The following is a 27025-nucleotide window of genomic DNA, read 5'->3' on the forward strand; positions in this document are numbered from 1 at the left end:
CCTGAGCGTGCTTCGTCACGCCTGAGGTCCGCCCCGCCGCGGCCGAAGTCGCAGGTAGGGGGCTCCCCACCCCGCCCACCTCGCCCGCCTCGGTAGCACAGCGCGGTGACGCTACGAAGGGGCGGGGGCAAGCACGCGCCCGGAAGTCCCGGGGGAGGGAATGTTACGTATATCCGGCGAGTAGCTGGCGGTCCGGGTTGCTGCTGGGTTGTGTGCTCTGAGGGAGGGTCGAAGCCGCCCGCCGCCTCCGGAGGAACCCCCTAGGCCGTGAGTCAGGCAGCCGGGGCGAGGGAAGGAGTCTGGGTCGGAGGGGCTGGAGCGGACGGCGGGAGGGTCGGGGCGGAGGCCTGCGCAGGCGGGGTTGGGGGGGGGAAGTGACACGCAGGCGGTTCTGTGGAGCCGCTGGGCTGGTTCTGGGCGGGAATGGGCTTACTCAGCCGGGTCTGCTCGGTCCCCTGCCGGTCTCTGGATTTCAGGTCGGCCCTGCATTCCGCTCAGGGGTTTTGCCCCTGCTGTGCAGATTAACAGTTTTCTTGTCTGTACTGTGCGCTCTGGTTTACGAAATGGTTTCACACCCCCTGTCTGGGATGAGCCTCACAGCCCTCGGGGAGGCGGGTGGGAGACTTTGATTATCCTTGTTTTACAGACTTGGGAACTGAGGCTCACTGAGGCACAGTGAATTGGTCAAGGCTCCACAGATAACAAGCGTGAACGTTGGAACCAGTTCTCCTGGCTCCTAGTCCAAGGCTCCCCTTCGCTCCCACTTCACCCCTCTGTGTTATCATCTGATGTCCTCGGTAGAACCCCGTATTTTCTCCTTCCACCTCCATCTTTGCCCTCTCGCTTTCCTCAGTGCATGGAAAAGTTTCTTCATGTTCCTTTGGTATAGATTAATAATTTCTGCACGATTCTAGCGGAGAGGTCAGCACACTTGTGAGCGTCGGCACCAAAACTTAGTGTTTTCCCTAGCTCTTTCCTTCTTTACCTCGATCCATCTGCTTAAGTTGTGACAGTGGGCTTATGGAGCTTTACAATAGGCTGGTCTTTGACATATATCCTGCAGCTAAGCAGGTGTCTTGGGTAAAAGGCAGCTGCCAGCTACCCCAGGTCTGTCTGGAATAGTGTCTCAAAGGAGTTCTGAGTGTGTATAGAAGTAATGAGTATGTATAAGAAGTGATGCATAGATTCTTTATTGGCTAACAGTCAGCCTAGTGCTTTTCCTTTTTATTTATTTGATCAATCATTCCTGAATTTTGCAAATTTTAGTTTTGGGTACATTGGTAGTGCTTTCGTTGGTAGTTTAGGGCCCTTAAATTTTAGAGTACTCTGATCTGCCTTAAAGTGCCAGAAAGTAGAGAGAGGATCAAGGATAGAAAATAAGTAGAATGCTAGTTATTAATAGACCATTCAAAAGGTGCGGTGTGTTGTAAGGAAGAAAATTTTAGAAGATTATCTGTGTAGTTGGTGGATTAAGGACGTTTTATATCTTTTTAAAAGCAGTTGTGTAACTTTGATATGAGTTTTATGTGACATTAACAAGAAGAGTTGTGGCTTTGGCATTAAAAGAGGAGGGCTTATTTTGGCATTGTTACTTTTCCAGCTGAGCAGTCTTGATTAAGCCAGCTAACCTAGGAGCATCATCATCTTCATCTTGTTAAATGAGGCCAAGAGTCTATGGCCATGCCACCCTGAACAAGCCTAATCCCGCCTGATCTCGGAAGCTAAGCAGGGTCGAGCCTGGTTAGTACTTGGATGGGAGACCACCTAGGAAGACCAGGTGCTGTAGGTGTAAAAAGTAAAAAATAAGGTATTGTAAGCTGACAAGGTCCTTGCAATCAGTGAGGTCAACCAAGAATTGCCTCGCCTAAAAAAATAAATAAATAATAAATATAAATGAGGCCAAGGATTCCTGCCTGGTGGGGTTGATGTGAGATTGAAATGAGATGTATATGCAGGTACTGCATAAACTGTAAAACTACTCATGAGAGGTACAGATCCTAGAATCTCAAGGATGGAGGTGCTATCAAAGCCATTTCCTTAATTTTGGGTAGCAGTGCAGCACAAGTCTTTGTGTCCAATAAGGATTTTTATTATTTTTTAACTTCACCTGAAGAGTTTCTTCAAGCACTCTCTGTCGATCATTTTGGCGAGAAGAATTATAGGACTTGTAAAGCAGGTATGCCAAAGGAAAATAAATGGAAAATCAAAGTAGTTCAGTTATCATGAAAAATTCCTTAAAGTGGGGTTTTTCCCTTCTCACCTTCCAAGAATTCATCTAGTTGGGAAGACTTCTAAAACGATGTAGTAAAACTTTACGAGAATCTGTAAACTACTGACTGCAAACCAGTGTAGTGCAAATAAATTCATGAGTGTTGAGTTTTAAAGGAGTGATCAGAATGGAAGTGATCTAAACGAGAGGTGCTTTCTAAAGGTGAGCTGCACTTTTCCAGGTGATAGACTGAGAAAAGGAGGGAAGGAAAAGATGGCTTGTTTGTGGGATTGCAGAGGAGTGGCACATGGTTCTTTTATTTACCAACAGTGGGAACTTAAGTACAGGTACTTTGTAAGTGATTTAAGTCATTGATTTCTTAAAGTGCAGGCCAAGTTTCCAGACAAAACTGGAAACATGCTAAATTTGTTCTTTCTGCCATAGTATATTTTGCTGTTACTGAAAGGGCAAAAAAAAAAAAATAGAAAAACGTATTTAGTATCTTTTTATAAAAGCTTTTGCCTTCAATCTTTACCCTCACTCAAACTCCCAAGTTTCATTTGGCCCTCTATGGTAACAGTCATAGAAAATAATATTAAGTAGTCCCTAAAATTTATAGGTCAGGCCACAGGCCTGATTTACAAAAACAAAAACACAGTAACTGGATGAAAAAGAAAATGAACACTATCTTAATTTTCCAATTTCTAATTCATCTAGCATTCTTTGAAGAATATAGATGGATTTTTATGTATAAACCATTTACAGGTCACTATTAAAAGTAACAAAACTAAACTTTTATTTATTTTTTTGAAAAACAAAACTTTACAAAAGTTTTGTTTGAAAGCAGTTGCTCATATGTAGTGTAAAGGCTTGTGTTCAGATGCTTTTGATGGACAGGAGTGAAAGTGGAGTGGGGGGGGGTCTTCTTTTTTTTCACTTTTTGCACCAGAGAGGCATAAGTTCAGTGCTGATTCTGAGAAACCTTAACATCCACCATTGGCTCTAGATCCTCCTCTCTTAACTTTATGCAGAGGTCCTCTTGCTTATTACTAGTGTATGTAGATCTTTTGCTGCTTTGGGTCATCTTTTGTTTTGTCTAGGCCTATGAGAAACAGTAGAAAAAAGTGGTGTTAATATTAGTACTAATTAAGGTGTGTACTTGCCTAGGAACCTACCACAATGTCCTGAACAAGTATTCTTATTTTAAGAAAATCTGTATTTGTAAAATGGTTAGGTCTTGATTATTCACATTATGAAAGGATTATCTTCTTACTGCTTCATAGTTCTCCAGAATGGTGATACCATCTTTATAATAAGTTGAGACATATATCTAGGGCTTAAACAAATATTGTTTAAGAAGAGATAGTATTGATAAATGCAACAGGGCAAATTGTGTGCCCAAAAGACTTTTGGTGACTGTTTTTTAGACTGGTTTACAGGGAGATGGGTTAATATGTTTTTCATTCTGGTTAATATGCCTTTTTTTTTTTTCATTCTTATTTTCTACTTAGTGCATCGATGTGACATTTTGATCCAGATTATTGATGGGACTGATTTCCTAGAGGTTTTGCTAACTGGTAGACAGCAGTGGTGTATCTAGGGAATGTGAATGAGCAGCTGCCTGGAGGAGTGAGTCACACAGAAAAAGAGGAAAGTATATCTTTAACTCCTGATCCTCTGAGTATCATAGATTAAAAATTATTAGAAAACCAAAAGTTTAAACTATTAGAAAACCAGGAGTTTGTCCAGATCTGAGGACCCCAGAGACTTCCTTTGTTTTCTTATCCCCAAAATCATGGGACTGTAAACATGCATCAAAGCCAGGGAATGAGAGTTAACTTCTCCAGAAATGTACTAGCATTCAGAAAGCTAATGTTTGCTGCTTTTGTATTTTTTACAGGTAGTAAGCGTTAATAATGTCTTTCATCTTTGAATGGATCTACAATGGCTTCAGCAGTGTGCTCCAGTTCCTAGGTAAAGCCGTTTTCCTTGAAATTTATCATAGATTTCAAACTTTCTGCATTTCCTCCAACAATTTAAATATAAGAAGCCTTTAGTAGATAGAAAGCAAAATTATGTTGAAACTTTTTTTTCCTCTTTTAGGACTCTACAAGAAATCTGGAAAACTTGTATTCTTGGGTTTGGACAATGCAGGCAAAACCACTCTTCTGCACATGCTCAAAGATGACAGATTGGGCCAACATGTTCCAACATTACATCCAAGTAGGTTTGAAAACAACAGGTGACCTTTTGATATTTAAAGGTCAATGTCAGGGTTGGGGATGAATCCCCAATTGATGCAATTCTTTTATTAACTGAAGTCCCAAAAGACAGCTCAACTGAAAAAAAATTTTCTATAAGACATACTCAGGTCACATACTCATAAATCTAAACCTCTGGAACTATCTTTTCAGATAGTTCACTAGTCCTGAAATGGGACGCATCTCTCATACCTGCTTCTAAGAAGCAGCATACACCTTAGAGAAAAAACTTGGCCTTTTAAAATAATTTAATAATGTTTTCACACTTGTATTCTTTACAAGGCGAAAGCTTTATTAAGTTTTGTATTTGTATTAGCTTATAGTCCTGGTAGCTGGGCCTTGTTGGATGGAGAAATTTATTTTTTCTCTTTTGATCATTTTTTAGCATCAGAAGAGCTGACAATTGCTGGAATGACTTTTACAACTTTTGATCTTGGTGGGCATGAGCAAGGTAAGAAAGAGACCATTCAGTGAAAGGATTCATTCTGTGTTCCTCCTCATTTTTTAAAAATCAGTGTCATTTTTGCCTTTTAAATTGCTTGCACTTAAGATTGAGTTCTTATTACTTTAATGAAGTTGATTTATTCACTTGTTATTTTTAAGTAATTTCCAACTTGTCAAAAGTTGCGTAAATAATACAGAACTCACTTCTTCATACCTTTTGCCCAGACTAATTAGTCTTCCTCTATATAATACATGTTAACATTTTTTTCTTGAACCATTTGTGAGTTCATCATGCTCTTTTATTCTTTAATGCCTTAATGCATAGTTCCTAGGAACAAGAATATTCCATTATATATGAATATCAAACATAGGTATCAAATACAGAAAGTGTTATTTTTATCTACTCTATAGTGTATATTCCTTTTTTGTCAATTGTCCTAATAATCTCCTTTATAGCATTTTTTCGTTTGAACATGATCCAGTAGAATAGCACATTGAATTTAATCTTGTCTCTTTTGTATCCTTTACTTAATGGAGTATAAGTATATAGGAAATTAAGTTATTATTTTCAGTAATTTCAAACTTGTCAAAAGTTGCAAAAATGATACAATGACTCCTCTGTGACCACTATGATCTAAATTGATATTTTATATTCTCTACCTATTTGGGTCAGTTGGTAGAACATTTTCTTCTACCTTCTTGTTCTCCTCAGTGCATTTTGCCTTACTCAGGCTATGTCTGTCTGGTTCCCAAATCCCTATCAAGTGTCTTATATGTCTTTTAAAGATACACAGAATAGGGCATCTTTATCTGATGGACACTCACTTTACATTTGGCAAGACTCTAGGCTTAGGAGTAAAACATTTACGATGTGGGAATAAATATTCTGGAAGGTAGAAGAAAGAACTCCTGAGATGCTTTCAAATTTACTCATTTGTTTTTAAATTGAGTTTAGAAGTTTCATTTGGAGCATTATATTAGGTTGAATCTAATTACAGTTTTTTAAAAATTTAGTTAAAAATAGAATATTGGTAAGTTAAATTATTCAGCAAAAAAAATTTAGCCAAAAGGTTGAGAAGCAGTTGAAATAATTTTATAGTCAGTGATTACATCAACATATAATTACATTTATTTTATTGACTATTTATAGGCTACAAAATCATATAATAGTATGATCACAATCACATAAAATATTTGTACAGAAAATGTTGAAAAAAGTATACAGAAACATTAGTGGATGTGTTTTGATGGAGGATTACACATCTTGTTTCCTTTTTTTATAATGAGCTTCTATTTTCAATTTGGTAGCAATGGATGTATGCTGTTTTTTCTACTTCTTTCTCTTTTTTTTTTGCCTTTTTTTCAAAAAGAGTTGTAACTGCTTACAAATTTAAATTCAGAAGTAGTATAATTATAAGCTGAATCGAGACCATTTGGAGAATGCAGAGCAGTAGATGTTTTTAGACACTGGAACTGGGAATTGTGTATTGTTTGGTTTGCTAATTTAGCTTTCTGGTTTTGATAGAGTAAGAAGAGAAATGTGTACATACTTTTGTTTGAGGAAAATTTACTTAACAGAAACACTTTTTCAAAATAACCTAGCCACCAATATATAGGAGTTATTAAAATGCGGTACATTTGGAAGTTTTTTTTTTTTAATATATAACTTTAAAAATTTACCCTATAAAAGTAGTGTAGGTTCAGTATAACAAATGAGTATACAGCTATGGAAGGTAAAAATGAAAGTTCCCGCAACCTCTTCTTCCCAGTCCTGCTCTTCAGAAGTAACCATTACTATCTGTTCGATATAGAATCCCGTTGAAAGGACTAGAAATGAATGGCTTAGAAATCATAATACCATTGAAGTGTTGCTTCCTAAACAATTATCATTTCATGTCATAAACAAAAAAATAAAACTTATAGGGCACACCACGTTAAAAACAAGAGACCGAGGTGATTGGCCTGGGAATTTTAACCACTTGTCAGGCCCAGTCTTCTTGAGGGCTGAGCAGATGAGTATGTCAGTATAATTACACATTGGTTAGTTGGGAACTAACTTAGGTCTAAAGTTACTTAGACAAGTAATTTACATCATGATATTTTAACTCAGAGGTTGCAAACAAATGGCTTCAGAGACGAGATGGGTGATTTAAGTGAGTGAAATTGGGTGTAAGACAGTAGGGAGTGGTGGAAACAGGCAAACTGAAGAGCCCAGCCCTCATCTAAAGGGGCAGCCACTGCACAGTTACCATTGGCAATTGGCATGTGGGTAGGTAGACATGAGATTGCCAGAGATAGTGCAGTACATCAGAAAATCAGGCAGAAACCTTGGTTTTTGAACTTTGAAAAATCAGATTCAGTCCATGGACCATTAGTTTATACCTTCTGTTCTGATTTAGTAATGGCTAAGAGTCGGAAAATTATATGAAGTCTAATGTTGTTGAAACCTGGTAAAGGTTTGCCCACTTCATAGACCATCAGGTTATTTATTTTCAAAATATGTGTATTTTTATTGATGCAACTGTAAACTTTGTCTTTTTTAGCACGTCGGGTTTGGAAAAATTATCTCCCAGCAATTAATGGGATTGTCTTTCTGGTGGACTGTGCAGATCATTCTCGCCTCATGGAATCCAAAGTTGAGCTTAATGTATGTTTATATTTTTTTCCTTTCTTGACCTCTGTTTCTTTTTAAGAAATACAGCTCAGTGGTGCCAATACTTAATCATTCCAGTTAACATTTGATGAAAGTCTTAGTATGGGAAGAAAGTGTTTTAAAATCTACAACATTGCTTTTCAGGGTCCTAAGGAAACTAACTCAGCTTGAACTTGAATAAATTAACTTTGTTTATATCTATCAAGGGGTGGCTCGGTGTCCAGTTTACTCAAGATGCTCCTCAGTTTATGCCTGTTATCCCAGCATAATTAACATCTTTCTCTTTTTACATATCTCCTGTGGCCATTCTTTATGAAGTGCTGGCATAGCGAACCCTTAAAAGAGATTAGAGTACTTAACATTTTGAATCTGCCCTCTCAGATGGTGCCTGCCCACCCTTGCACTCAATGACTTGCTAGACCTTAAGAGTCTGTTCTCAGTCTTCAGTTTTGGTCACATGCAGCATTTGATACTATCAAGGACTCCAAGTGTTCTCATTTCTCAACATTGCATCTTGGCTTGACAGGTTCTATGTTGCCTTTGTTATCCCTACTGCTTTGCCCTACACTTCTTTTTTTCTCTTTGATTTATAAGTGTCTCTCTGCATTCTTGGCAATTCGAACCTGTCTCAAGCTTATTTGAATGTTTCTAGAATTTATACTGAAGTCTCATGGAGAATTGCCTGTAGGGCAGTCCTTCTCTTACTTGACCTTTTGGCACTGGCCATTCTCTTTAAACTCCCTTTTACATTCTTGATTTTGGAGCTCGCTCCTTCACTGAAACTTCTTAGACTCTTTCATAAGTACCCGTTCCTCTGCTTAGCCTTTAAATCTTGGTGTTCCCCAGGGCCTATACTTTTTCCCAAGCTACTTCCATTCCTTCATCACCCATCCACGTGACAGTGACTCCCAAATGGATTTCTCTCGTCTAAACCTTTTGAGTTCTAGCCTCATACATAGTGCTGCCTGCTAGACAACTCTACCTACCAGTTCTGTCCTAGAATGGAACTATTCATCTTTCCCACCATCTACCTGGACATGCAGTCCAGACCCTGTGAATTACTGTAGATTCCGCTACTACCACCCTGCCATATACTGTAATAATGCTAGAAGAACTTTTTCAAACTTGTCATTGCCCTACTTAATATCTTTTAATAAATCTTTATCACCTTTAGGCTAAAATCCACAAATCTTTTATGTAGCACATAAAATCTTTCATGAGCTTTCTTCTGTTTATTTCTCCAGCTGCTTTTCTCTCTGTTGCCTACTTTGAACTACATTTCAGCATACAGAACAACTTGCCCTACCTTGCGTATGCAGAAGTGGCTATCCCTGCACAGCTTTCTCACTTGCCCCTCTACCTTGTTTTGCTGGTAAATTTCAAAATGTCCTTTAAGAGATCTCAGAGTTCAGGTATAACTACTAGGAAACCTTTCCTGAACTCTCAGACTGTTAGACTCTCCACCTCATCAGTGTCTGTTGTCTTTACTGGTTTTCTTATAGGTCTCTCCCACCGGACTGTGAACTTGGATAGTAGGGACCTTGTCTTAGTTCTTTGCGAAACTCCTGCATTTAGCAAAGCATTGGTTACATAGTAGGTACATTGATAGAATGAATAGTCAAAGCATATTCTTCTTTATCTGTTCAACTCTATAGTCTCCTTTTCAAGTTTTTCCTGTCAGAACTAGATTCTCAGTGCAATATTGTGATTTATAAGAAATATATATTTAGTCATTCAGATGATCAAAATGTATTTCTCATACATATTTGGTCTTCAGCCATAGTTACCGGCACACAGCTCCCCAAACCTAAGTGGGGAGTGCTACATAGGTATCTTTTGTTACGTCAATGAGGTGGCTTTTGGATACCTACCAAAGAATGGGGGCTGGTTGCCAGGAGACCCAACCATTAGAAGTTGGAACTTTCAGCCCCATCCCAGAACCTCTGAGAAGGAAGGAAAGGGCTGGAGTTGCCCGTGGCCAATGATTTAATCAATTATGACTGTGATTAGAGCCTCCATAAAACTCTCCAGGTTGGTGAACACATGGAGGTTTAGAGAGTAGCTCTCCTGGAGAGAGGGCATAGATGCTCTCTGCTCTTTCCCCATACCTTGCCTTATGCATCTCTTCTATCTTGACTGTTGCCTGAGTTATATCCTTTTATAATTAACCGGTAATCTAGTAAGTAAAATGTTTCTCTGAGTTCTATGAGTCATTCTAGCAAATTTAACAAACCCAAGGAGGGGGTTGTGGGAACTTCTGATTTTATAGTCAGTCAGATATACAGATAACAGCTTGGACTTGTGACTGGTATGTGAAGGTGTTGGGGGCAGTCTTGTTGAACTGAACCCTTAACCTGTGGAAATTGATGCTATCTCTGGGTAGCTAGTGTCAGAATTGAGTTGAATGTAGAAAACCCAGCTGATGTCCCAAGAATTGCTTGTTGGCTGGGGAACCTCCCCTTACATTGTATTCGATACCAGAACCAAATACAGGCTTGAAGTCACTGCCAGCTTTGACTCCTCTTTTGTCTGTCCTATCATTTAAACTTTAGTCTCTTTACTTCTTACTTCAAAATGCCTGGTGCACTATTCGTTATATACTGCCATCTTAAGCTAGATCATCTCTTACCTAAGCACCACACATAGATACTATTCGTGAATTCATTGTACTAAAAGTATAGATTCTCTCTCTGTGGGGTCTTCAGGTTCTATTGCAGCTAACCTCTCAGACTGGCACCAAATGTTGGTCATCCCTTCCCATCTCGCTTACTCCGTCACTACACGTCAACATAAATGCTTTAATCCAGACAGGTGATACTCTGCAGCTTCCTGAGTTCTTTGCCTGCTGTAAAGCCATTGTTTGTATTCTTTCTCCTTTCCACCTATCTAAATTCTGCCCCCTATTTAGAAACCAGTTTAGGTTCCATAGCTTTGCTAAGACTTTCCTCAAGCCTACATTACCATTTTATTTCCCAGAATATCTTTTAGTATTTATAGTCTTTCCCCATTCATTGTGACAGTTAATCGTCCATTTGCCTTGGTTTGTTGATAGATGTGTGAACATAGAGTGAGGATTTCTTGAGGCCAGGGATGTGTTTTACCCTTCCTTTCGTATCCCTCTCAGTACTTGAGATAGTGCTTTGCACACATTGGGCACACAGTGAATACTTAGGGAGTTCCTGTCATTTTTGAGGCTCTGTAGCCAGAGCATTCATGTGTCTAGGACTGTGTTCAGTGGATAACCTGAGGATAGCTTGTGGCTGAGTGACTTAGCTTTAAGATTGGGGTAGTTCTGCTCCTTTGTAAATAGGTGCAGCCTTAAGTTGCAATTGCTTTGAGGCCATTAGAGGATTTTTACCTAACGTCAAGATATTTTTAGGGGCTTTTTACCTAATATTAAGGGTGTTAAATATGTAATGTCAGGATTAACTTTTAAGATTAAGTTAATCACTCAGGTATAAAGATCAGATTTTCACTTTATATTTGATACCTTATAGACAAGTAAAAGTCAAAGTGGTTTTCGTTATCTGGTGGGCTTTTATAAATAGATTCCTCATTTTTTGTCTTGTCTTTAGGCTTTAATGACTGATGAAACAATATCCAATGTGCCAATCCTTATCTTGGGTAACAAAATCGACAGAACAGATGCAATTAGTGAAGAAAAACTCCGTGAGATATTTGGGCTTTATGGACAGACCACAGGAAAGGTAAGAGAAAAATCTTCAGGGGACATATTATTAAAGGAAATTCATAGCTTTTAAAATATTCATATTTTGCTGTCTAGATTTTATTTACCGTTCTACTAAAGTTTAACTGGGCTTAGGATTTGTTTTGTTAATAGGTAATTCGTAGATTCTCTGAAGTCAGCATGTTTTTTCTTTAACTGTTTTTTAATGCAATACATTCCTCAGGTATATGAGGATGAAGGAAATGGACAACAGGCAAACTTACCATTTAAAAATTTTTTGACTATCTTTCAAATTTGGTTCTGAGAAATCTCTTTTGAAAGAGTGGTTTTTAGCTAGAAATCAACATTTTTTTTGATTGGAGGTTTCCAGTTATGAAGAGTGATCATTTATATATATATCACTTTCTAAGCATTGAAATCAAAGCAGTGGATTGTCCTCATTGCCCCTTGCTGAGGGAGAATGGACTATTACCCCATTTTGAAGACGAGGGAACAGGATTATTCATGTTTATACAGCAAGCCAGTGATAAGACCAGAAATAGAACCTGAGTCTTCCAGATCAATAGGTTATGTTGTCTCCAATTGGAAGGACTAATGCAGAAAAGTGTGCTTGTGAGAGAAAACCTAGATGAGCTCTAATTAAGCAGTAACCCTGGTCTTTTCAGCTCAGGGTTTTGACATATTTAATTTAAAATTTTTTTCTTTTGAGGAATTTATGATAACTTTTTAACTTTACATGGTTCCTCAGTCTTGCCTCTTGGTTATCTGTTTCTTTCAGAAATGCTTTCTTTAATTCATTTAGTTTCCCTTCCGCACAAATTTTACACGCATGTGAATTCTTAATTTCCTCAATGTAACTTATTATTAATGTATATTTCTGAATGCTTGCATTAACGAAAATGTCCTTATTTCTAAAAACTCCCAGACTTCTTTGGGAGCTTGTCCATCAGAGAGCATGCTGGTTCTCTGTCCAGCAGCCTTCTTCTTGGTTTGCTGCTGTAGCTGGCCAGATGAATGTTGGTGTGTTCAAAGCAAATGCCCTTCACAAAGAGAGGCTAGGAATAGGACTTCGCTGCTTATTCTGTCCTGAAAGCATGAAATTCTTGGGAAATCATCTGTATTGCCTTGACCACATTTCTGTAATTAATCCCTCTTTAGATTTGCTTTTAAAGAAAGGAGACAGTGATTTTTGTGATCACCCTTTCAAGCTTTTCCATCACAGAGATGCTAGCTAACAGGCCTTTCTTGGTTTTGTTTCCTTTAGGGGAATGTGACCCTTAAGGAGCTGAATGCCCGCCCCATGGAAGTGTTCATGTGCAGCGTGCTCAAGAGGCAAGGCTATGGAGAGGGCTTCCGTTGGCTCTCCCAGTATATTGACTGATGTTTGGACAGTGAAAATAAAAGAGTTTTACTCCTCTGGACTGATCCTATTCACAACTTCCTCATGAACTTTTCTAATAGAACAAGGAAAGCTCTCCAACTATGTCTGGCATTGAGAAGCCAACAGTCTCTGTCAGCTCTCCCATCGCCCAGTGGTGATATGTGCTCTTCTCCACACTGCCCGGAGGTAACGCTGCCCCATGTGCTGGTGCAGGTCAGCATCCTGGGACTTGGAAACTGGCAGGATTTGCTGGGTAACGCTGTGTGCCATCATGGGGCACGGGAAAAGAAAAACACGTCTCACCACTGTGGTTAATTTCAAAAGAAAGCGATTCTATTTTTTAAAGAAAGTGTTGTTAATGTAATTGGTTTCCCTCCTAACTTTCTGAGTTTACAATTTACTTGGTCCAGAGTTTTCTATTCCCTTTTTTTTTTTTTAAATCTAGTGAATGGCATTTAGATACTTCATAAAATTATGCACAGATACATGTTGGAGGCTCGTCAAGTGAACTTAATCTTGTTGAGTTAGCAGGTTGCTGAGAGAAGCTCCCCTGTCTGTTGAACTGCCTTATAGCAGGTGGCATCACCTTGTACACAGAGAACTAGGAAAGGGCAGAATCCTGCCCTCGCAGTTCAAGCAGGTTTCCACTGTGGCAAGCTAGGGTTATTCCTCATCATGGAGTGTATAGCAGATTATTCACTGCAGAGGAGTTAATTATTGAGTGGGTTATTATTATTACTTATAAAGTTAAGAATTTCAGCCCATCTTTGCTTTTAACTGTTACAAAGTTTCATTTCCCTATAGCACCTTTTTCATTTTCAGTTATACAAAGTTGTTATATACTACAGATGTGTGTCATTTACTTTTGCACATATTCCAGGGGGAGTTTTTCTGAATAGGAGAATCGGTTTTTCTGAATAGAAGGGCTCTTAATTTTGTCACTTGAGAACTTAAAAATCTGGTAGTGTAGCATTTGGTTGAATCTAAGAAAGATTTACACAGTGGGCTTTAAATTTTCCACTTGCAGAATTTGGTCTCTTTATTGGACTGTTCATGAACTTACATCAATTTTCTTTGGTATTTAAAGGTTAACATCTGTAGCTTTTCCTTTTGTGTGTGTGTGTGAAATTGCCTTTCTCTGTTCCAGAAATAAGCTGGAGAAACTAATCCAAGAATCTTATGTAGAGCTATTTCTTTTGAGCCCATATCACTTATTGTCAGTAAGCACCCAGTACAGAAGTCTCCGAATCTCCAGTAGTGTGATGAGGATTATTTTTATATCCTTATTTCTTAATGCCATATGTGAAATTGGATTTTCATGATCTTAACCAATTTTCTACCCTTGCAGTAAAAGATGATGGGAAGGGAGATGGTCTTAAGGGAGGATATCTTCATTCCTTTTTCCTTTAATGAATGATTAGAGGTAGTTTCCTCAAAATTGAAAATTGTTATGATGATGCTTATTTGCAGAGGATTGAATTCAGTGGATTCTTGCTTCTAATGTGAGGGGAGGGAAAGTGGATAATATTCCTGGGGTGAGAGAGTATCATTCTTTAGTTGGATTTCTCGTTGTTAGTCTTCAGTACTGACCTGTTGGGAAAGCATACTTTTCACTGCCAGGTCCAAATGTAGAGGCTCAGTGAAGTATAAATCTGGGAAGAGCATGACTTTCATTAACGAGCAAGTTTAGCTGGATTAAGACAAAATTGTTGGTTTGGAAAGGGGTTAAAGCCTTAAGTGAATAAGTCTAGCTAATGGTGAAATAATTAGGTAGTTAACCTTCATACTTTTAATTTCCTTTGGCTAAAGGTAATCCATACTTCTCTATCCAGAGACATGAAAAATATGATTGTTTTAGTGTTTTTCCTGTTTTTGTTTTACCCCTAATCACTTTGTAGCAAGCTAGAAAATTATGGCTTCTATGCAGGGTGGCTCTTTGTGAAAGTGGTCTATTTTGGCCACTGGAGAAAGAGGGGATTGAAAAGTCAAGTAGCACTTGTCTATTTCTTGGACCACAGAAAACATTTCCTATAATAAAATAGTAGAAAGAAGCTGCTGTTGAGCTTGGCTCCTAACAGCAGGGATCAGAGCTTCGTACAGGAACTCCCATGAATTGAGACTTTTCATTCTGTTTTATCAGAGTGCATATATGTCCTATTTCAGGAAAAGTAAAACAGTCATTTACAAAAGAAAGTCAATCTGTATCCTAAGCATTTTAATAAAAAGTTGAAACAAACTTTTCTGTCTTTTTTTTTTTGGCCTTGGTTCTGAGTTTGAACATGTGACATTTGTTGTGTGGGGGAAAGCAAAAGTTTCTCCCTACTTATGGGGAGAAATATATACAATGGATGTAAGAGACATAAAATTTGCTACCAGGAAAAAGAAAAGGCTAGGCCAGTTCACACATTCCACTAGAAATAAATTTAGTACTGTTTGAGAGCCTTGGAACATGTGGTGGTCCCGGGATTGGTGGTCATCTCTGTGACAGGATGGACATGGCAAACTTTTGAACAGTCATATTAATATGATAGATAGTAAGGCCTGGATCCAGTTTAGCTGTGTTTCACTCATTTTATACGGAATTGGAGATATCTAGTTGAATCCTACATTTGGCAAAATAGGTAATGAAACAAACCTGTGCTTGTGCATTTACTAGGCTTGTAGAAAGACGGGCTTTTAGAAAACCCCAATTGAGGTTCTAAAAGTATCAACAAATAGAATGGGAAGCAAAACACAAGAGGTTTTTTTGACAATATTAAAATTATTGGAGGCATCCTGTGATTGAAACTAATGTCCATGTTACTATGAAAGGAAGCTGTGGGTTCTATGTTCATTTGTGTTTGTGTCGAAGTAGTGCATGAGAATTAAAAGCTGAGTCAGTGAGCCCAACACTCAAGGCGTCTCACCTTGGCTCTTGGCTGTGACTTGGGACTCTACTGTGATGTGCCATAAACAGAAAAATCTGTCGTATGTAACAATTCATTCAGGAGGCTTGAGCATCATTAAGGAAGAATCACTAGGCTCTAGAGAGAAAGGCTCTTAATTGCTAGAAAGTTGAGATACTTGAGAGATTTTACTGAGCTCAAGCCATCTTTGTCAGAACAAAAAAAGACAACGCTTGCTATGGAAAGACTGCTAATTTCAGTCTTGCCTCATACTAAAATGGATCATCATTTCCCATTTTCAGCCAAGTTTGTTGCTGGGAGCAGTGCAAGCATTACCTATTGTGTTGTGCTGGGGTACACCAAGCAGCATTAGTTACTAAAAAGTTTGAGGCACAAAAGTATAATTTTAGTAACTGAATATATTTTTCATTAATGCTGACATAAATATGTATTAAAATAATCTTTTGTTAAAATATGTACTTTAGTGATATGAATGTCTTCTTTGTAGTGACTGCTTTGGGGATGACCTGGAGCCTCCCAGAACATACTTACTCATCCTCTTCTATCCTCAAGGATACTTCTTTAGAAAAGTAGAGATGTTTTATGTTAGATCAGGGATGGCAAACTATAGGTTGTGGGCGAAATCTGGCCTGCTGCCTGTTTTCTTATGGCCTGTGAGGCAGGGGAAATTTTATGATGTTCACATTTTAGTGCCCATAAATAAAGTTTTGTTGGAACAGAAAGCCACCCCATTCCTTTAGCTTTTGCATGCTACAACTGCAGAGTTGAGTATTTAAGACAATGTATGGCCTGCAAAACCTGAATACACTCTAGCTCTTTACAGAAAAAGGATTTGGTCTCTGACCTAGATAAATCCTGAATGGTCATGTGAAATGTGCACACTGCAAAATATAGGCTTGTATAATTAAAAATTTTGACTTTAACCACTGTATATAGTCAATTTTAAGGGACAACTTTATTTGGAACAAATCTAGTTTCCATGGGATTTGTTGTGGGCTTTGGTATGAAAAGGTCTGAAGTTTAATCTTGTGAGCTCCATGTCCCTTAGTGGATTGCTGTGGGGTTTACTTACAAAATTTCAAAATACTGAATTGACCAAGGATTTCTTGCAGTATTTATTCTGTCAGAGGTCGAACGTCACCTATACCTGGGCAGATCCTGACAGGTGCTTTCATGGCCTGGGCAAGTGTAGCCACATTAGCTCTCGTTTATTCCCTTTCCTGCAGCCCAACTAACCGAAAGGATTAGTTAGGCTCAGCGGGACCCTCCCCTGTCCCTCCCCTCTATCCCCCGGTAAAGCCGCAAACCTGTCACTCTTCCGGGGCTCGTCCTCTGGGGCAGCTTCGCCCTCCACGCTGCACGGGCCGCGGAACCCACAGGGGCGGTGGGAAAGGAGGGGCCAATCTCAGTAGCCAATCAGGGCTCGGCTCAAGGCCCAGCCAATCGGGCCGTGTCAGTTGGGCTTAGCCAATAGGACTCGAGGAAGACCTGACTCAGTGCTTGCGTCTCTGGCTTCCAACTCTGGGAAGCGCTGCGTGGTGTCTGCGGTCAGAGTCCGGTCCTGTCTCGTTTCGGCTGGCGTCTTCGCTCGTCCGGGAAGCATGCGGCGGCAGTGGGGACCCGCCATGAGGGTGGCAGAACAGGCGGGCTGCGTGGTGAGAGCCTCCCGGGCCGGGCAGCCCGAGGCAGGCTCCTGGAGCTGCAGCGGGGTGATCCTGAGCCGCAGCCCGGGCCTGGTGCTGTGCCACGGGGACATCTTTACCCCTTTTATGCGGGCCGGCAGCGGAGTGCTGACCGCGGCGGCCGCCGCCTTCCTGCCCGGCGACAGTTGCAGCGACGACTTGCGCGTGCACGTGCAGTGGGGCCCAACGGCCTCGAGTCCAGCAGGCCGCGCAGAGTGGGGCCGCCCCGGGCTGTGCACGCCCCAGTGCGCTGGCCTAGAGCCGATCCAGCCGACCTCATACCGCGGGCGGCCCCTGAAGCCCCCTCATCCTGCGGAGCTGCTGCTGCTGCTGAGCTGTCCAGCCTTCCGGGAACACTTCGCGCGCCTCTTCGGGAGCGAGGCAGCGGAGCAGTGGCGCTTCGCGAGCGCGGCGCCGGACTCCGAGGTGTCGGAGGACGAGGAGGAGGATCAGCTGAGAGCATTGAGCTGGTTCGCTCTGCTGCGAGTGCTGCTCGACCCAGAGGAGGAGGCGGTCGAGCACGGGAAGGTATTGGCTGTGGCGCCTCTCGGAACCGTGCCCAAGGGCGCACCGCTGCTGGCCTGCGGTTCCCCGTTTGGGGCCTTCTGTCCGGACATCTTTCTTAACACGGTCAGCGGCGGCGTGCTCAGCAATGCAACCGGCCCGCTGCTGCTCACCGATGCGCGCTGCCTGCCCGGCACCCAAGGCGGCGGCGTGTTTTCGGCGCGGCCCCCCGGGGCGCTGGTGGCGCTTGTGGCAGCACCCCTCTGCTGGAAGTCCCGCGAGTGGGTGGGCCTCACGCTGCTCTGCGCCGCCGCCCCTCTCCTTCGCGCTGCCCGTAACGCGCTCAGCCGCCTGCGACCTTCTGCAGCTTCCCTGGCCTCCCTCCTGCCGCCCGAAGTGGGCGCTCCTTGGGGCCTGCTCCTCCGAGACCCTGGGCCTCCGTGGGCAGGCGCGGCCGTGCTGGTGGAGTGTGGCACCGTCTGGGGCTCCGGAGTGGTCGTGGCACCCCGCCTCGTGGTGACTTGCCGACATGTGGCCCCCCGCAAGGCGTCCAGAGTCCTGGTGCGCCCCACTACTCCCAAGTAAGGCCAGTAAGGCTGCTCCCAATCTACCCCCTCTCAGGTCTGGATCTTAGGTTTCAGGTCTTAATCCACAGAATTATGGAAGCCTTCTGGCGCCACGCTGATGCTTTGGTGGTGTAGTGTGAATAGAGACCCGGGACCCTCCTCTCATCCCTGGCACCTAGAACTCCAGTATAGGGGATTATGGGCCTCCTGGCAGGGGCTGAATGGGCTTTGGGCAATATGCCTAGCAACTCTATATTTAATAACTGTGGGGCATCCCTGCATACCTGACTGAGCATCTTTGAGCTCCTCCCCGTCTGATTTTTTTCTGGGCAACTTATCTGTCAGCCCTGCACCCACACACCACTATAGGCCCTTTAATTGGAGACTTCCTAACCCTGACTCCTCCCCACCCCCCACCCCGCCCATGGTGGTAGTGAAGTCCCAAAGTCTCAGGATGCTTTCCTCTTGGGATAATGAGTTGGACCTGTACATCTTATTTATCTCTTAGATCTTAAACAGAGCTTTAGAATCAAAATTATAGATGTGGTGTTACACCTAATTAGAATGTGAGAGTGGGGCTGAGGCAGATAGATTTTACACACTTTTTGAGTGATCCTGGTGGGCAGTCAGGTTGGGATTTTATAGTCATTTGTTCCCTCTCTGCAGGAAAAGCACTCTTGCCCTCCTTTACTTCCATTTGCTCTGATAGTAGGTACAGTGGCCTTGGCTTCCTGGCCTGGTTTTCTACTTCATGTTCTATTTCCTCTGTAGTTCCAGGTACTTAAGCCAAAGCAAAGCGGGATAGCACCTTGGTGTTAATGCTGGATGTTCTCCTGTACCTGGCTCAGTCCAGCCTTGCAGCTCAGGCCTTTCCAAATCCTTCTACTGAATTCTTGAGATTAACCCAGCTTGCCATAGAGGTCCCCATGGTAGCCAACAGGACGGCCATGACATTATAGGGAAGACTGATTATGAGCATTTCCCTATGTGTGTAGTCCCAGATTCCTCACCTCCCACCCTATTTTTCTGAGAAAACCACCAGGTCTGCTGGAAGCTAGCTACCTCTCCTACTTTCTGTAGCAGGGAGCCACTGCGTGATCTTGGGCAAGTACTTAATCTAAGTTACCTTGCCTTGAGTTGACATGTAAAGGTCTTGGAACAGAACCTGGCACCCAGAGTGATGAAGTCATATCATGCCTGCCTTACCAACTGACAGGATTATCTGTATCAAAATGAAACAGTGAAGGAATATGTTTACTTTGGCTGCTGCCACTTACTATGTGATCTTGGGAAAGTTAGTCAACCTCTCTGGGTCTCAAATGCACCATCTAAAATGAAGATAATACCAGTGCTTAGTTCATAGGGCTGTTGTGAGGACTAAATGAATGGTGTCTGTAGAGTGTTAACACCAGGCCTGGCCTACAGTGCTCACTAGGTGTCAGGTATTTATGATCATGGTGACATGCCGGAAGCTTTGCAGAGCAGTACTCTACAATTGGTGAAGCATGTTTGGAAATAACCCAGAATGGTTAAATGACAGCCCAGAGTTACTGGCCTGGTAGGTTTCAGGGTTGGCACCAGATCTTTTTATTCTCAAGTTCATAACTTTTACTGTCATCTATCCTTTTGCTTCCTCCCAGCAATAAAGGCTCAGAAAGCTAGCCTGTCATTTTGTTTCCCTTGCTTCCAGGTATGCCAAGATGTGGGGACATGTGATATTTGCCACTCAGGAGACATCTCCCTATGACATAGCGGTGGTGAGCCTGGAGGAGGACCTAGAGGGTGTTCCCATGCCTATGCCCACTGAGCATTTCCACGAAGGTAAAAGACAGAGGGGCCCTCTGTTCTCAGGTGGACCTTGGGAAGGAAAGTTAGTGTTAGACACTCAAACCCTGCAGATCAGGGGGCCAGTCTCCCAGACCAGCTCCCTTCTCCATCCCTGCCAGACTGATGAGTCTGGGTGGCATCAAGCTGGCAAGAAATTCTGGTTACAATGCTTTGGCCGGGGATGCTCTTAGAGGCTTGCCTGCTTGTGTCCAACATGTGTGTAAGTGCTGGGGTGCAGGTGGAATCTCCAAAGAATAAGCATGCCTATTCCTTAGGTCCTGTGGCAACGTAGAATGGAAATGCTGGGCTTTGGGGGCTCCTTATAACACTACAGGCTGGTCAGAGAGGTGTTGCTCTTTTAAGGCTCCTTTTAAGGCATGATTTGAGTGAAAGGCTTTGTGATGCTCCCTCAGAAGTACCAGAGGTCTCACTTTGTACATGCAGTGTAATATAATTAAAGAGAGTACAAGCTCTCTGAGCTGGCATCTCTTCTGCCATTTACTAGCCCTTTGTCCTTGGACAGACAACTTAATGTTCTCTGCCTCAGTTTTCACATCTGTACAATAGGGCTAGCTCCCTACTCCTGGGTGTTATGAGGCATAGGTGAAGCACTCAGCCCTGTGCTTGGTGCATTCAAAGCACTTGGTTAAAGGAAGGTTTTGTAGTCATCATCCCCATTTTTTTTTTCACAAATGGACTTCTTAGTCCCAGGAAGGATGAATGTTAATTCTACAAACATTTACTGAGCACTTAGCTAGGTGCTAGGAATTCCAAAAAGTGACTACCCAGTCTAGCAGGGACAGAGGGCAGGGGAACAGCTTGATGCTCAGTAGTTGACTGAGCATCGTGCTGGGAGCTCAGTGGAGGTTCCAGCCTCTACCTCGGGACCTGGGGAAGGCTCTCTGAAGGCAGGAGTATCTGAGCAGAAACTTAAAGGGCAGAGTGTTTGCATCTTTGGAGAGGGCAGGGGTAGGGTTGGGGAGGATGAATCCTGCTAGACAGAAGAAGCTTCACAGCTTCACCCTCCTTCCCTTTCTGGCAGGTGAGGCTGTCAGTGTGGTGGGCTTCGGTGTCTTTGGCCAGGCTTGTGGGCCCTCGGTGACCTCAGGCATCCTGTCAGCTGTGGTGCAGGTGGATGACACACCAGTGATGCTGCAAACCACGTGTGCTGTGCATGGCGGCTCCAGTGGGGGACCCCTCTTCTCCTGCTCAGGGGACCTCCTAGGTAAGCAGCTCCTTGGCCCTCTCCTAGGCTTCCCCGTTAAGAAGTCTCAATCCTTTCTAGTGAGTGCTCAGTGTCCAGCCCCAGAAGCCACCCTCTGTCTGAGAAGATGGCGTCCTTAATACCTGGGAACTAGTTAACCAAAATTTTCAGGCTGTTCTGCACCTGAGGATAGATGCTGAGCTGTGAGGGAAAAGGTCTGGGTTCTGGTCCCTTCTCTGCTACTAAGCCACTCTTTGACCTTCGGTAAATCACTTAATCTCATTCAATCTGTGAACCTTAAGAGTTTAATTAGTGCAAAGGTCACAGACTCTGAAACGTACAGAGACTGGGCAGGTAAAGTGAATGAATGAATGAGTGAAGACAACAGGGAGCGGAGGGTGAAGGGTGAACTGAGGTGAACATCATTCAGCATATTTTGCCATATTATGAATAAATGTGAACCTAACACTGACTGATCTCCAGTTTTTCACAAGAAGCTATGAACCTTGTGTGTGTATGTGTGTGTGTGTGTGTGTGGTTGTGTGTGGTTGTAAAATCTTTTGATTTTTAAATTTAGGTAACTAATTTGAGTTTTTAAAAAAAGTCTGTTTATCTATTTAAAAAAAAAAAAGCCAGCATGAGTCTATTAGATACCTCCAACTGCAGTCCAGCACACGGGGTTTATGTGCTCTTCCCCTTCTCTTATTTCTGAGTGCTTTCTCCCATAGTGAGAGAACTTACTTTTATTAGCTACAATAGATTTACGTATTTCTTCACCCATAGTATGACAAATAAAGTCAACCATAACTTTAAATATATATGTATACACACGCGCACACACACACATACACACAGAGATAAGTGGATACAGAAATAAATATGCGTATGTATGCATGCATTTATATGTATGTGTGTGTGTATGTATGTATGTATGTATGTATGTATGTATGTATGTATGTGTGTATATATATATGTCCCAGCTCTGTCTGCTGTGACACCCCTGTTGTGGTGAGCATACCCAGAACCTAGATCTTGGTTTCTGAGGGCCATTCTCTAATGAAAAGAGCTGGGAACTGGTTGATTCTAGGAGTGGGATGGGGAAAATCCAGGATGAGTCTGGAGTACCTTGTGGTGCTGGAAAGGAAGGAAATGCTAACAACAGCAATATGATAGAGCATGTCATATGCTGAAAGAAAAAAGAGCTGACTTGAAGGAGCCCCCATTGGAACAACTTGTACAACAAACCAAATAGCACTAGTATTAGATTGTAACTCAAAGAAAAGAATGAATATTCATGAGTTCATACAGCTATAAATAAATATATGAATAAATTTTAAAGTGGAGACAAGCAACAGCTCTTCCTTACAGACTTCCAATTAATAAATGTAGAAGAAAGTCACTGTTGTTTCACTGCTGTAGGAATTGCTGCAGACAGGATCCACTGATGTATACTAAAATCGGTGGGCAAAAGTTTAAGTAGAAACAGGATATTTGCCTAACCCTAAAATAGTACTTTACAAAGGGGAAAAGAGTACGTCTACAGTGGAGAAACCTGGCAGATACCACCTTAGCCTAGCGATCAAGGTTAACATCACAGTAATGTTTATGGATATATACCTCATAATAGGAAGCACTGAGGAGGACACCTTGATTCTATAGTATTCTCAATAATTCTCAGTCTTGAGAAAACATTTAGGTAGACTCAAATTGAGGGACAGTCTACAAAATAACGGACCCATACTCTTCAAAGTGTCAGAGCCATGAAAAAAAGGAAAGACTAGAAGTGACCCAAATGGGAAGAAACTTAGGAGACATGACAACTAAATGCTGTGTGGGATCCTGGATTGCATCCTGGAGGAGAAAAAGAGCATTAATGGAAACACTGGTAAAATTCACGTGAGATCTGTGCTTTAGTTAATAGCATTGTACCAAGGTTAATTTCTTTGTTTTGATGAATGTTTTGATCAAGTTATTAATTAACAGAAAGGAAAGCCAGGTGAAGGATGTATAGGAACTTCTACTATTTTGGCAAGGCTTCTGTAAGTCTAAAATTGTCTTTAAAAAGTACATGCATGTATGTACCTACACACACATAAACACTAAGCAGGCCAAATAAACTGTGTCTGGGTCCTATTCATTTAGTCATCCACTCAACAAGTGTGCCTCCTCTGTGCTGGGGAGGCTCATCCAGGGAGACTGCATGAGCAAAACACAAAAATCCTGCCCTCGTGGACCTGACGCTAATTGGAGAGAAAGATAACAAAATAAGTGAAAAAAAATAATATGTTAGATACTGATAACGTTAAGAACAAAGTAAAGCCCAGAATGGGGACCAAGGTGTGGGGAGCTGGTGTTCATGAAGGGAAGCCCAGTATCTGTCACTATGAGAGTACTTTGAGCCCCAACAGGCCTAGGGCCGCCAGGATGGAGATGGGCCTCCCTTCCTATCCATCTGTTTTTCTCCTGACTCACACCTTTTTTTCCTCTCTCCTCAACAGGCATCGTAGCCAGCAATACCCGGGACAATAACACAGGGGCCACCTACCCGCACCTGAACTTCAGCATTCCCATCACGGTGCTCCAGCCAGCCCTGCAGCAGTATAGTCAGGCTGGTGACCTGAGTGGCCTCCAAGAGCTGGACCATGCCACTGAGCCAGTGAAGGTGGTGTGGCGGCTGCAGCGGCCCCTGGCAGAGACCCCACGGAGCAAGCTCTAAGGCTGTGTCACCCTCTGGAGAGAAGAGCAACCAGTGTATGTCACGGGAAGTGCTGAGTTGATGGCAGCCTCAGGATCCTGACATAGTACAGCCCAACTGAAAGGCCTCCCCCCTCACCACCCATGTTGTTCAGCTCTGGAGTCTGGTTCAAACTTCTGGAGTCTGGAGCCCCATGGGTCTCCAACCCAGCAGCCCATTTGGGGATGTTTTCTTCAGTCCCCATCTCTCTCTGGCCCCCTGGCATTAGATTCAGCTCTGTCATTCCCCTTCTGGGGAACCCAGCACAACTGCACGACAGCCCTGGTCCTGACAAACAGACGCTGGCTGGAAGGCAGCCATTGTGTCTGCTCCCTATCTCTTGATGGCCACTGGCTCCCAGAGCAGCTGCTCCACTGGGGCTAGGCTCCTCTTTGCTCTTTATCAGAATTGGGTTGACAGAGTACTGGGACTTCCTCAGAAAACTTTGGCAGAGAGGCTCTGCTCTGATGACCAGAGACAAAGGAAGGAGCATTTCCCTCTTCTGCCTGACCTATGGGGAGGCAGAGTCCCCGAAAGTCAGGACTCCAGTATCTTCATATGTCACGTGTCACTGACATGCAGAGGCACTGTGATGCAATGCCTTAATTTTCCGGCCCATACAAAGGGTCTCAGGGATCTTGGGGATAGAATGCGTCTGTTTGAGGTTTAAGAATAAACAGGACCTACCTAGAAGGACCTCTATACTTTTGAGAGTCAAATCGGGAATAGTACAAGCACCAGGCACAGAAACATACCTTTTCTGTCCCATTTTCTCAGTGGGGTTTGAGCTCATGGGATACTCTCGTGCCAGACTAGTCCTGGTAGCTGGTCATGGTGCCAGTCAGCACTGGATGGTGCTTGTAGATCCTGAAAGGTGGTGGCCTTGGCCTGGCAGCAAGTGTTTACAGAGTGCTCAGGATGTGCCCAGGCCTGTGCTAGGCCCTGGGGTGTGTGGGAGTTGAGGAGTTCAAAGGTTAATGAGACCAAGTCAGCCCCTATGAGAAGACAACCCTGCAAGTCACGAACATGCACTGTGTGCCCAGGGCCCTGTGCATGTGGGCCCTCAAGAAATGATGGTTAAATCGTTGACAGGTTGAATGCCATTTGGGGCCTGGGCACTAATGCCAGGGGCACTAATTCTAATTATGGAGGATTCCTGGGAGTACTTTGTATCTAACATCTATTTGTTGAGTGCCAACTCTGGGCAACCAGAGAACAGTCCTGGGATGGTGGTTCTCCCCTTTATGGATTAGCAGTGGGTCCAGAAGACAAAGTAAGCCCGAGAGAAGTGCCACAGTAAATTAATGGTAGCAGGGGCAAAGGCTCAGGTCTGACTTTGCTGGGAGGGGCCAGGGGGCTAGGGGAGGGCTTACGTCAGCATGTGTGGATACCAAGGAGCTCAGGCTATTAGGGAGAAACTGGTGTGTCAGCCCATTAGTGCAAAGAGCAAGGCAGCTCTGTCCCATTCAGATGAAAGACTGTTCAGAGGCCCAGAGAGGGAGGATTAGGCAATGCTTCATCAAGATGACTAGAGCTGAACTCTGAAAGGAGAGTAGATGTTTATCAAATGGACTGGAAACAGGGACAACCTGTTTTCCAGATTGAGAGCAGTGGAAAGCTGGTACAAGGAAGTGGGAAAATATGTTTATGTTCTGGCAGTGCTAAATGGAGAGAAAATTGGAAAGGAGCAAGACTGGAGGCTGGAGAACCAGTCACAATGGCCCAGGTGAGAGAGAAGACACCTAAGGCAGGACTGGCTGAGCTGATGGCTGAGAGTCAGCAATGCTTCCTCCTCTTGGATTCCGTAGTATTAGACAATTTTGCCTGCTATTCCTACTAATCATTAAAGTGCCGTAGAACTGCCAGTGTTTCAGCATCCAAACTGTACCTTCTACTACCTCTGGCCCCCTGGAAATTCAAAGACAAAAGTCCTTTGTTAGGCAAGGAGCCCTAAAGTTCTGTTGCAAAGCTATGGGCACTGGAGTGGGAAGAGAGGAGCGACATGGAGTGAACTGCCTGAGAAGGGGCATGAAAGAGGTTGCACTGAGACTCCCTTCTTTTGGATCAAGGTGTCCTCTGGTTGCCAAGGACGTGTTGAATATCAGACATCTTCCCTGATTTTCATGGTTTGGGGTAGGTCCTTGAAGATGGACCAGTCTGACCCACTCCAGCTATGACATGCGGTGCCCAAGCCTTGTGTGGGACCACCACACAACTCTCCTTCCTGGCTTGAGGTTTTAGGGTCCTTCCCCTTGCACTCTGCTCATTGGAACCCTCTTCATCTATCTAGGCGCAGCACTTCCAAGAAAACTTCCTTGACCTTCCCAAGCCCCAGGGCAGGCTGTAGTGCTCTCTATTTACCTCCCACAGGGCCAGGACATGTGCCCAGCAAATTTCCGCTGCTAGCTTGACTCACAGTTGAGGTTCTTTGCCTGCTCCGTAACTTCTACCTCCCTTAGGAAACCCCTGCTGAGGGGTTTCCTGGCTTTAGGGTCAAGGCCCAGTGCTGCTTTACTAACTGTGTGATTTTGCCTAAGTTCTTAGCCTGTGAGCCTCAGTTTTCCTCATCTGTGAAATGGAGATTAATAAAACCTACATTGGAGGACCCATGTGAAAAGTAAATTGGAGAAGCTATCCCAAATAGTTTGCGTTCAATAAATATTAGCTATTATTTTTCTAAGAATACTGGTAGTATTGTTTCATTAGAAATGCATCACTCTGGTTGCCAGGGGTGGGTGGAGGGAGAGAGAGGGATTTGATCTCATGGGATACTCTCGTGCCAGACTGGTCCTGGTAGCTGGTCATGGTGCCAGTCAGCACTGAATGGTGCTTGTAGATCCTGAAAGGTGGTGGCCTTGGCCTGGCAGCAAGTGTTTACAGAGTGCTCAGGATGTGCCCAGGCCTGTGTTAATTTTAAAACATCATTCATTTAAACAAATATAGTGAACTCCTGGGGAACCAGGTGC

At 43.0% G+C, this 27025-nt stretch overlaps 2 protein-coding genes and 1 pseudogene across 3 annotated transcripts; all 3 read left to right on the top strand.

The window, feature by feature from the left end:
• Positions 1–123: 123 nt before the first annotated feature.
• On the top strand, positions 124–14872 carry SAR1A (secretion associated Ras related GTPase 1A). Of its 2 annotated transcripts, XM_006915551.3 has the most exons (8): positions 124–267; positions 3721–3859; positions 4110–4183; positions 4313–4432; positions 4856–4921; positions 7458–7561; positions 11143–11274; positions 12520–14872. In XM_006915551.3, the coding sequence occupies exons 3-8, from the start codon at positions 4126–4128 to the stop codon at positions 12634–12636; spliced, it is 597 nt and encodes a 198-aa protein (XP_006915613.1). In that variant the 5' UTR covers positions 124–267; positions 3721–3859; positions 4110–4125; the 3' UTR covers positions 12637–14872. The 2 variants fall into 2 exon arrangements, with proteins under 2 accessions (XP_006915613.1, XP_006915614.1); XM_006915552.3 differs by lacking the exon at positions 3721–3859 and having other exon boundaries at positions 140–267.
• Positions 1671–1789, top strand: LOC112482696 (annotated as a pseudogene).
• A 2149-nt stretch (positions 14873–17021) lies between the features above and the next one.
• Positions 17022–26742, top strand: TYSND1 (trypsin domain containing 1). The gene is made up of 4 exons (XM_006915553.3): positions 17022–18309; positions 19985–20115; positions 21164–21346; positions 23824–26742. The coding sequence occupies exons 1-4, from the start codon at positions 17144–17146 to the stop codon at positions 24039–24041; spliced, it is 1698 nt and encodes a 565-aa protein (XP_006915615.1). The 5' UTR covers positions 17022–17143; the 3' UTR covers positions 24042–26742.
• Positions 26743–27025: the final 283 nt, after the last annotated feature.

Source organism: Pteropus alecto, unplaced genomic scaffold, assembly GCF_000325575.1.
Source record: "Pteropus alecto unplaced genomic scaffold, ASM32557v1 scaffold155, whole genome shotgun sequence".
Taxonomy (NCBI): domain Eukaryota; kingdom Metazoa; phylum Chordata; class Mammalia; order Chiroptera; family Pteropodidae; genus Pteropus; species Pteropus alecto.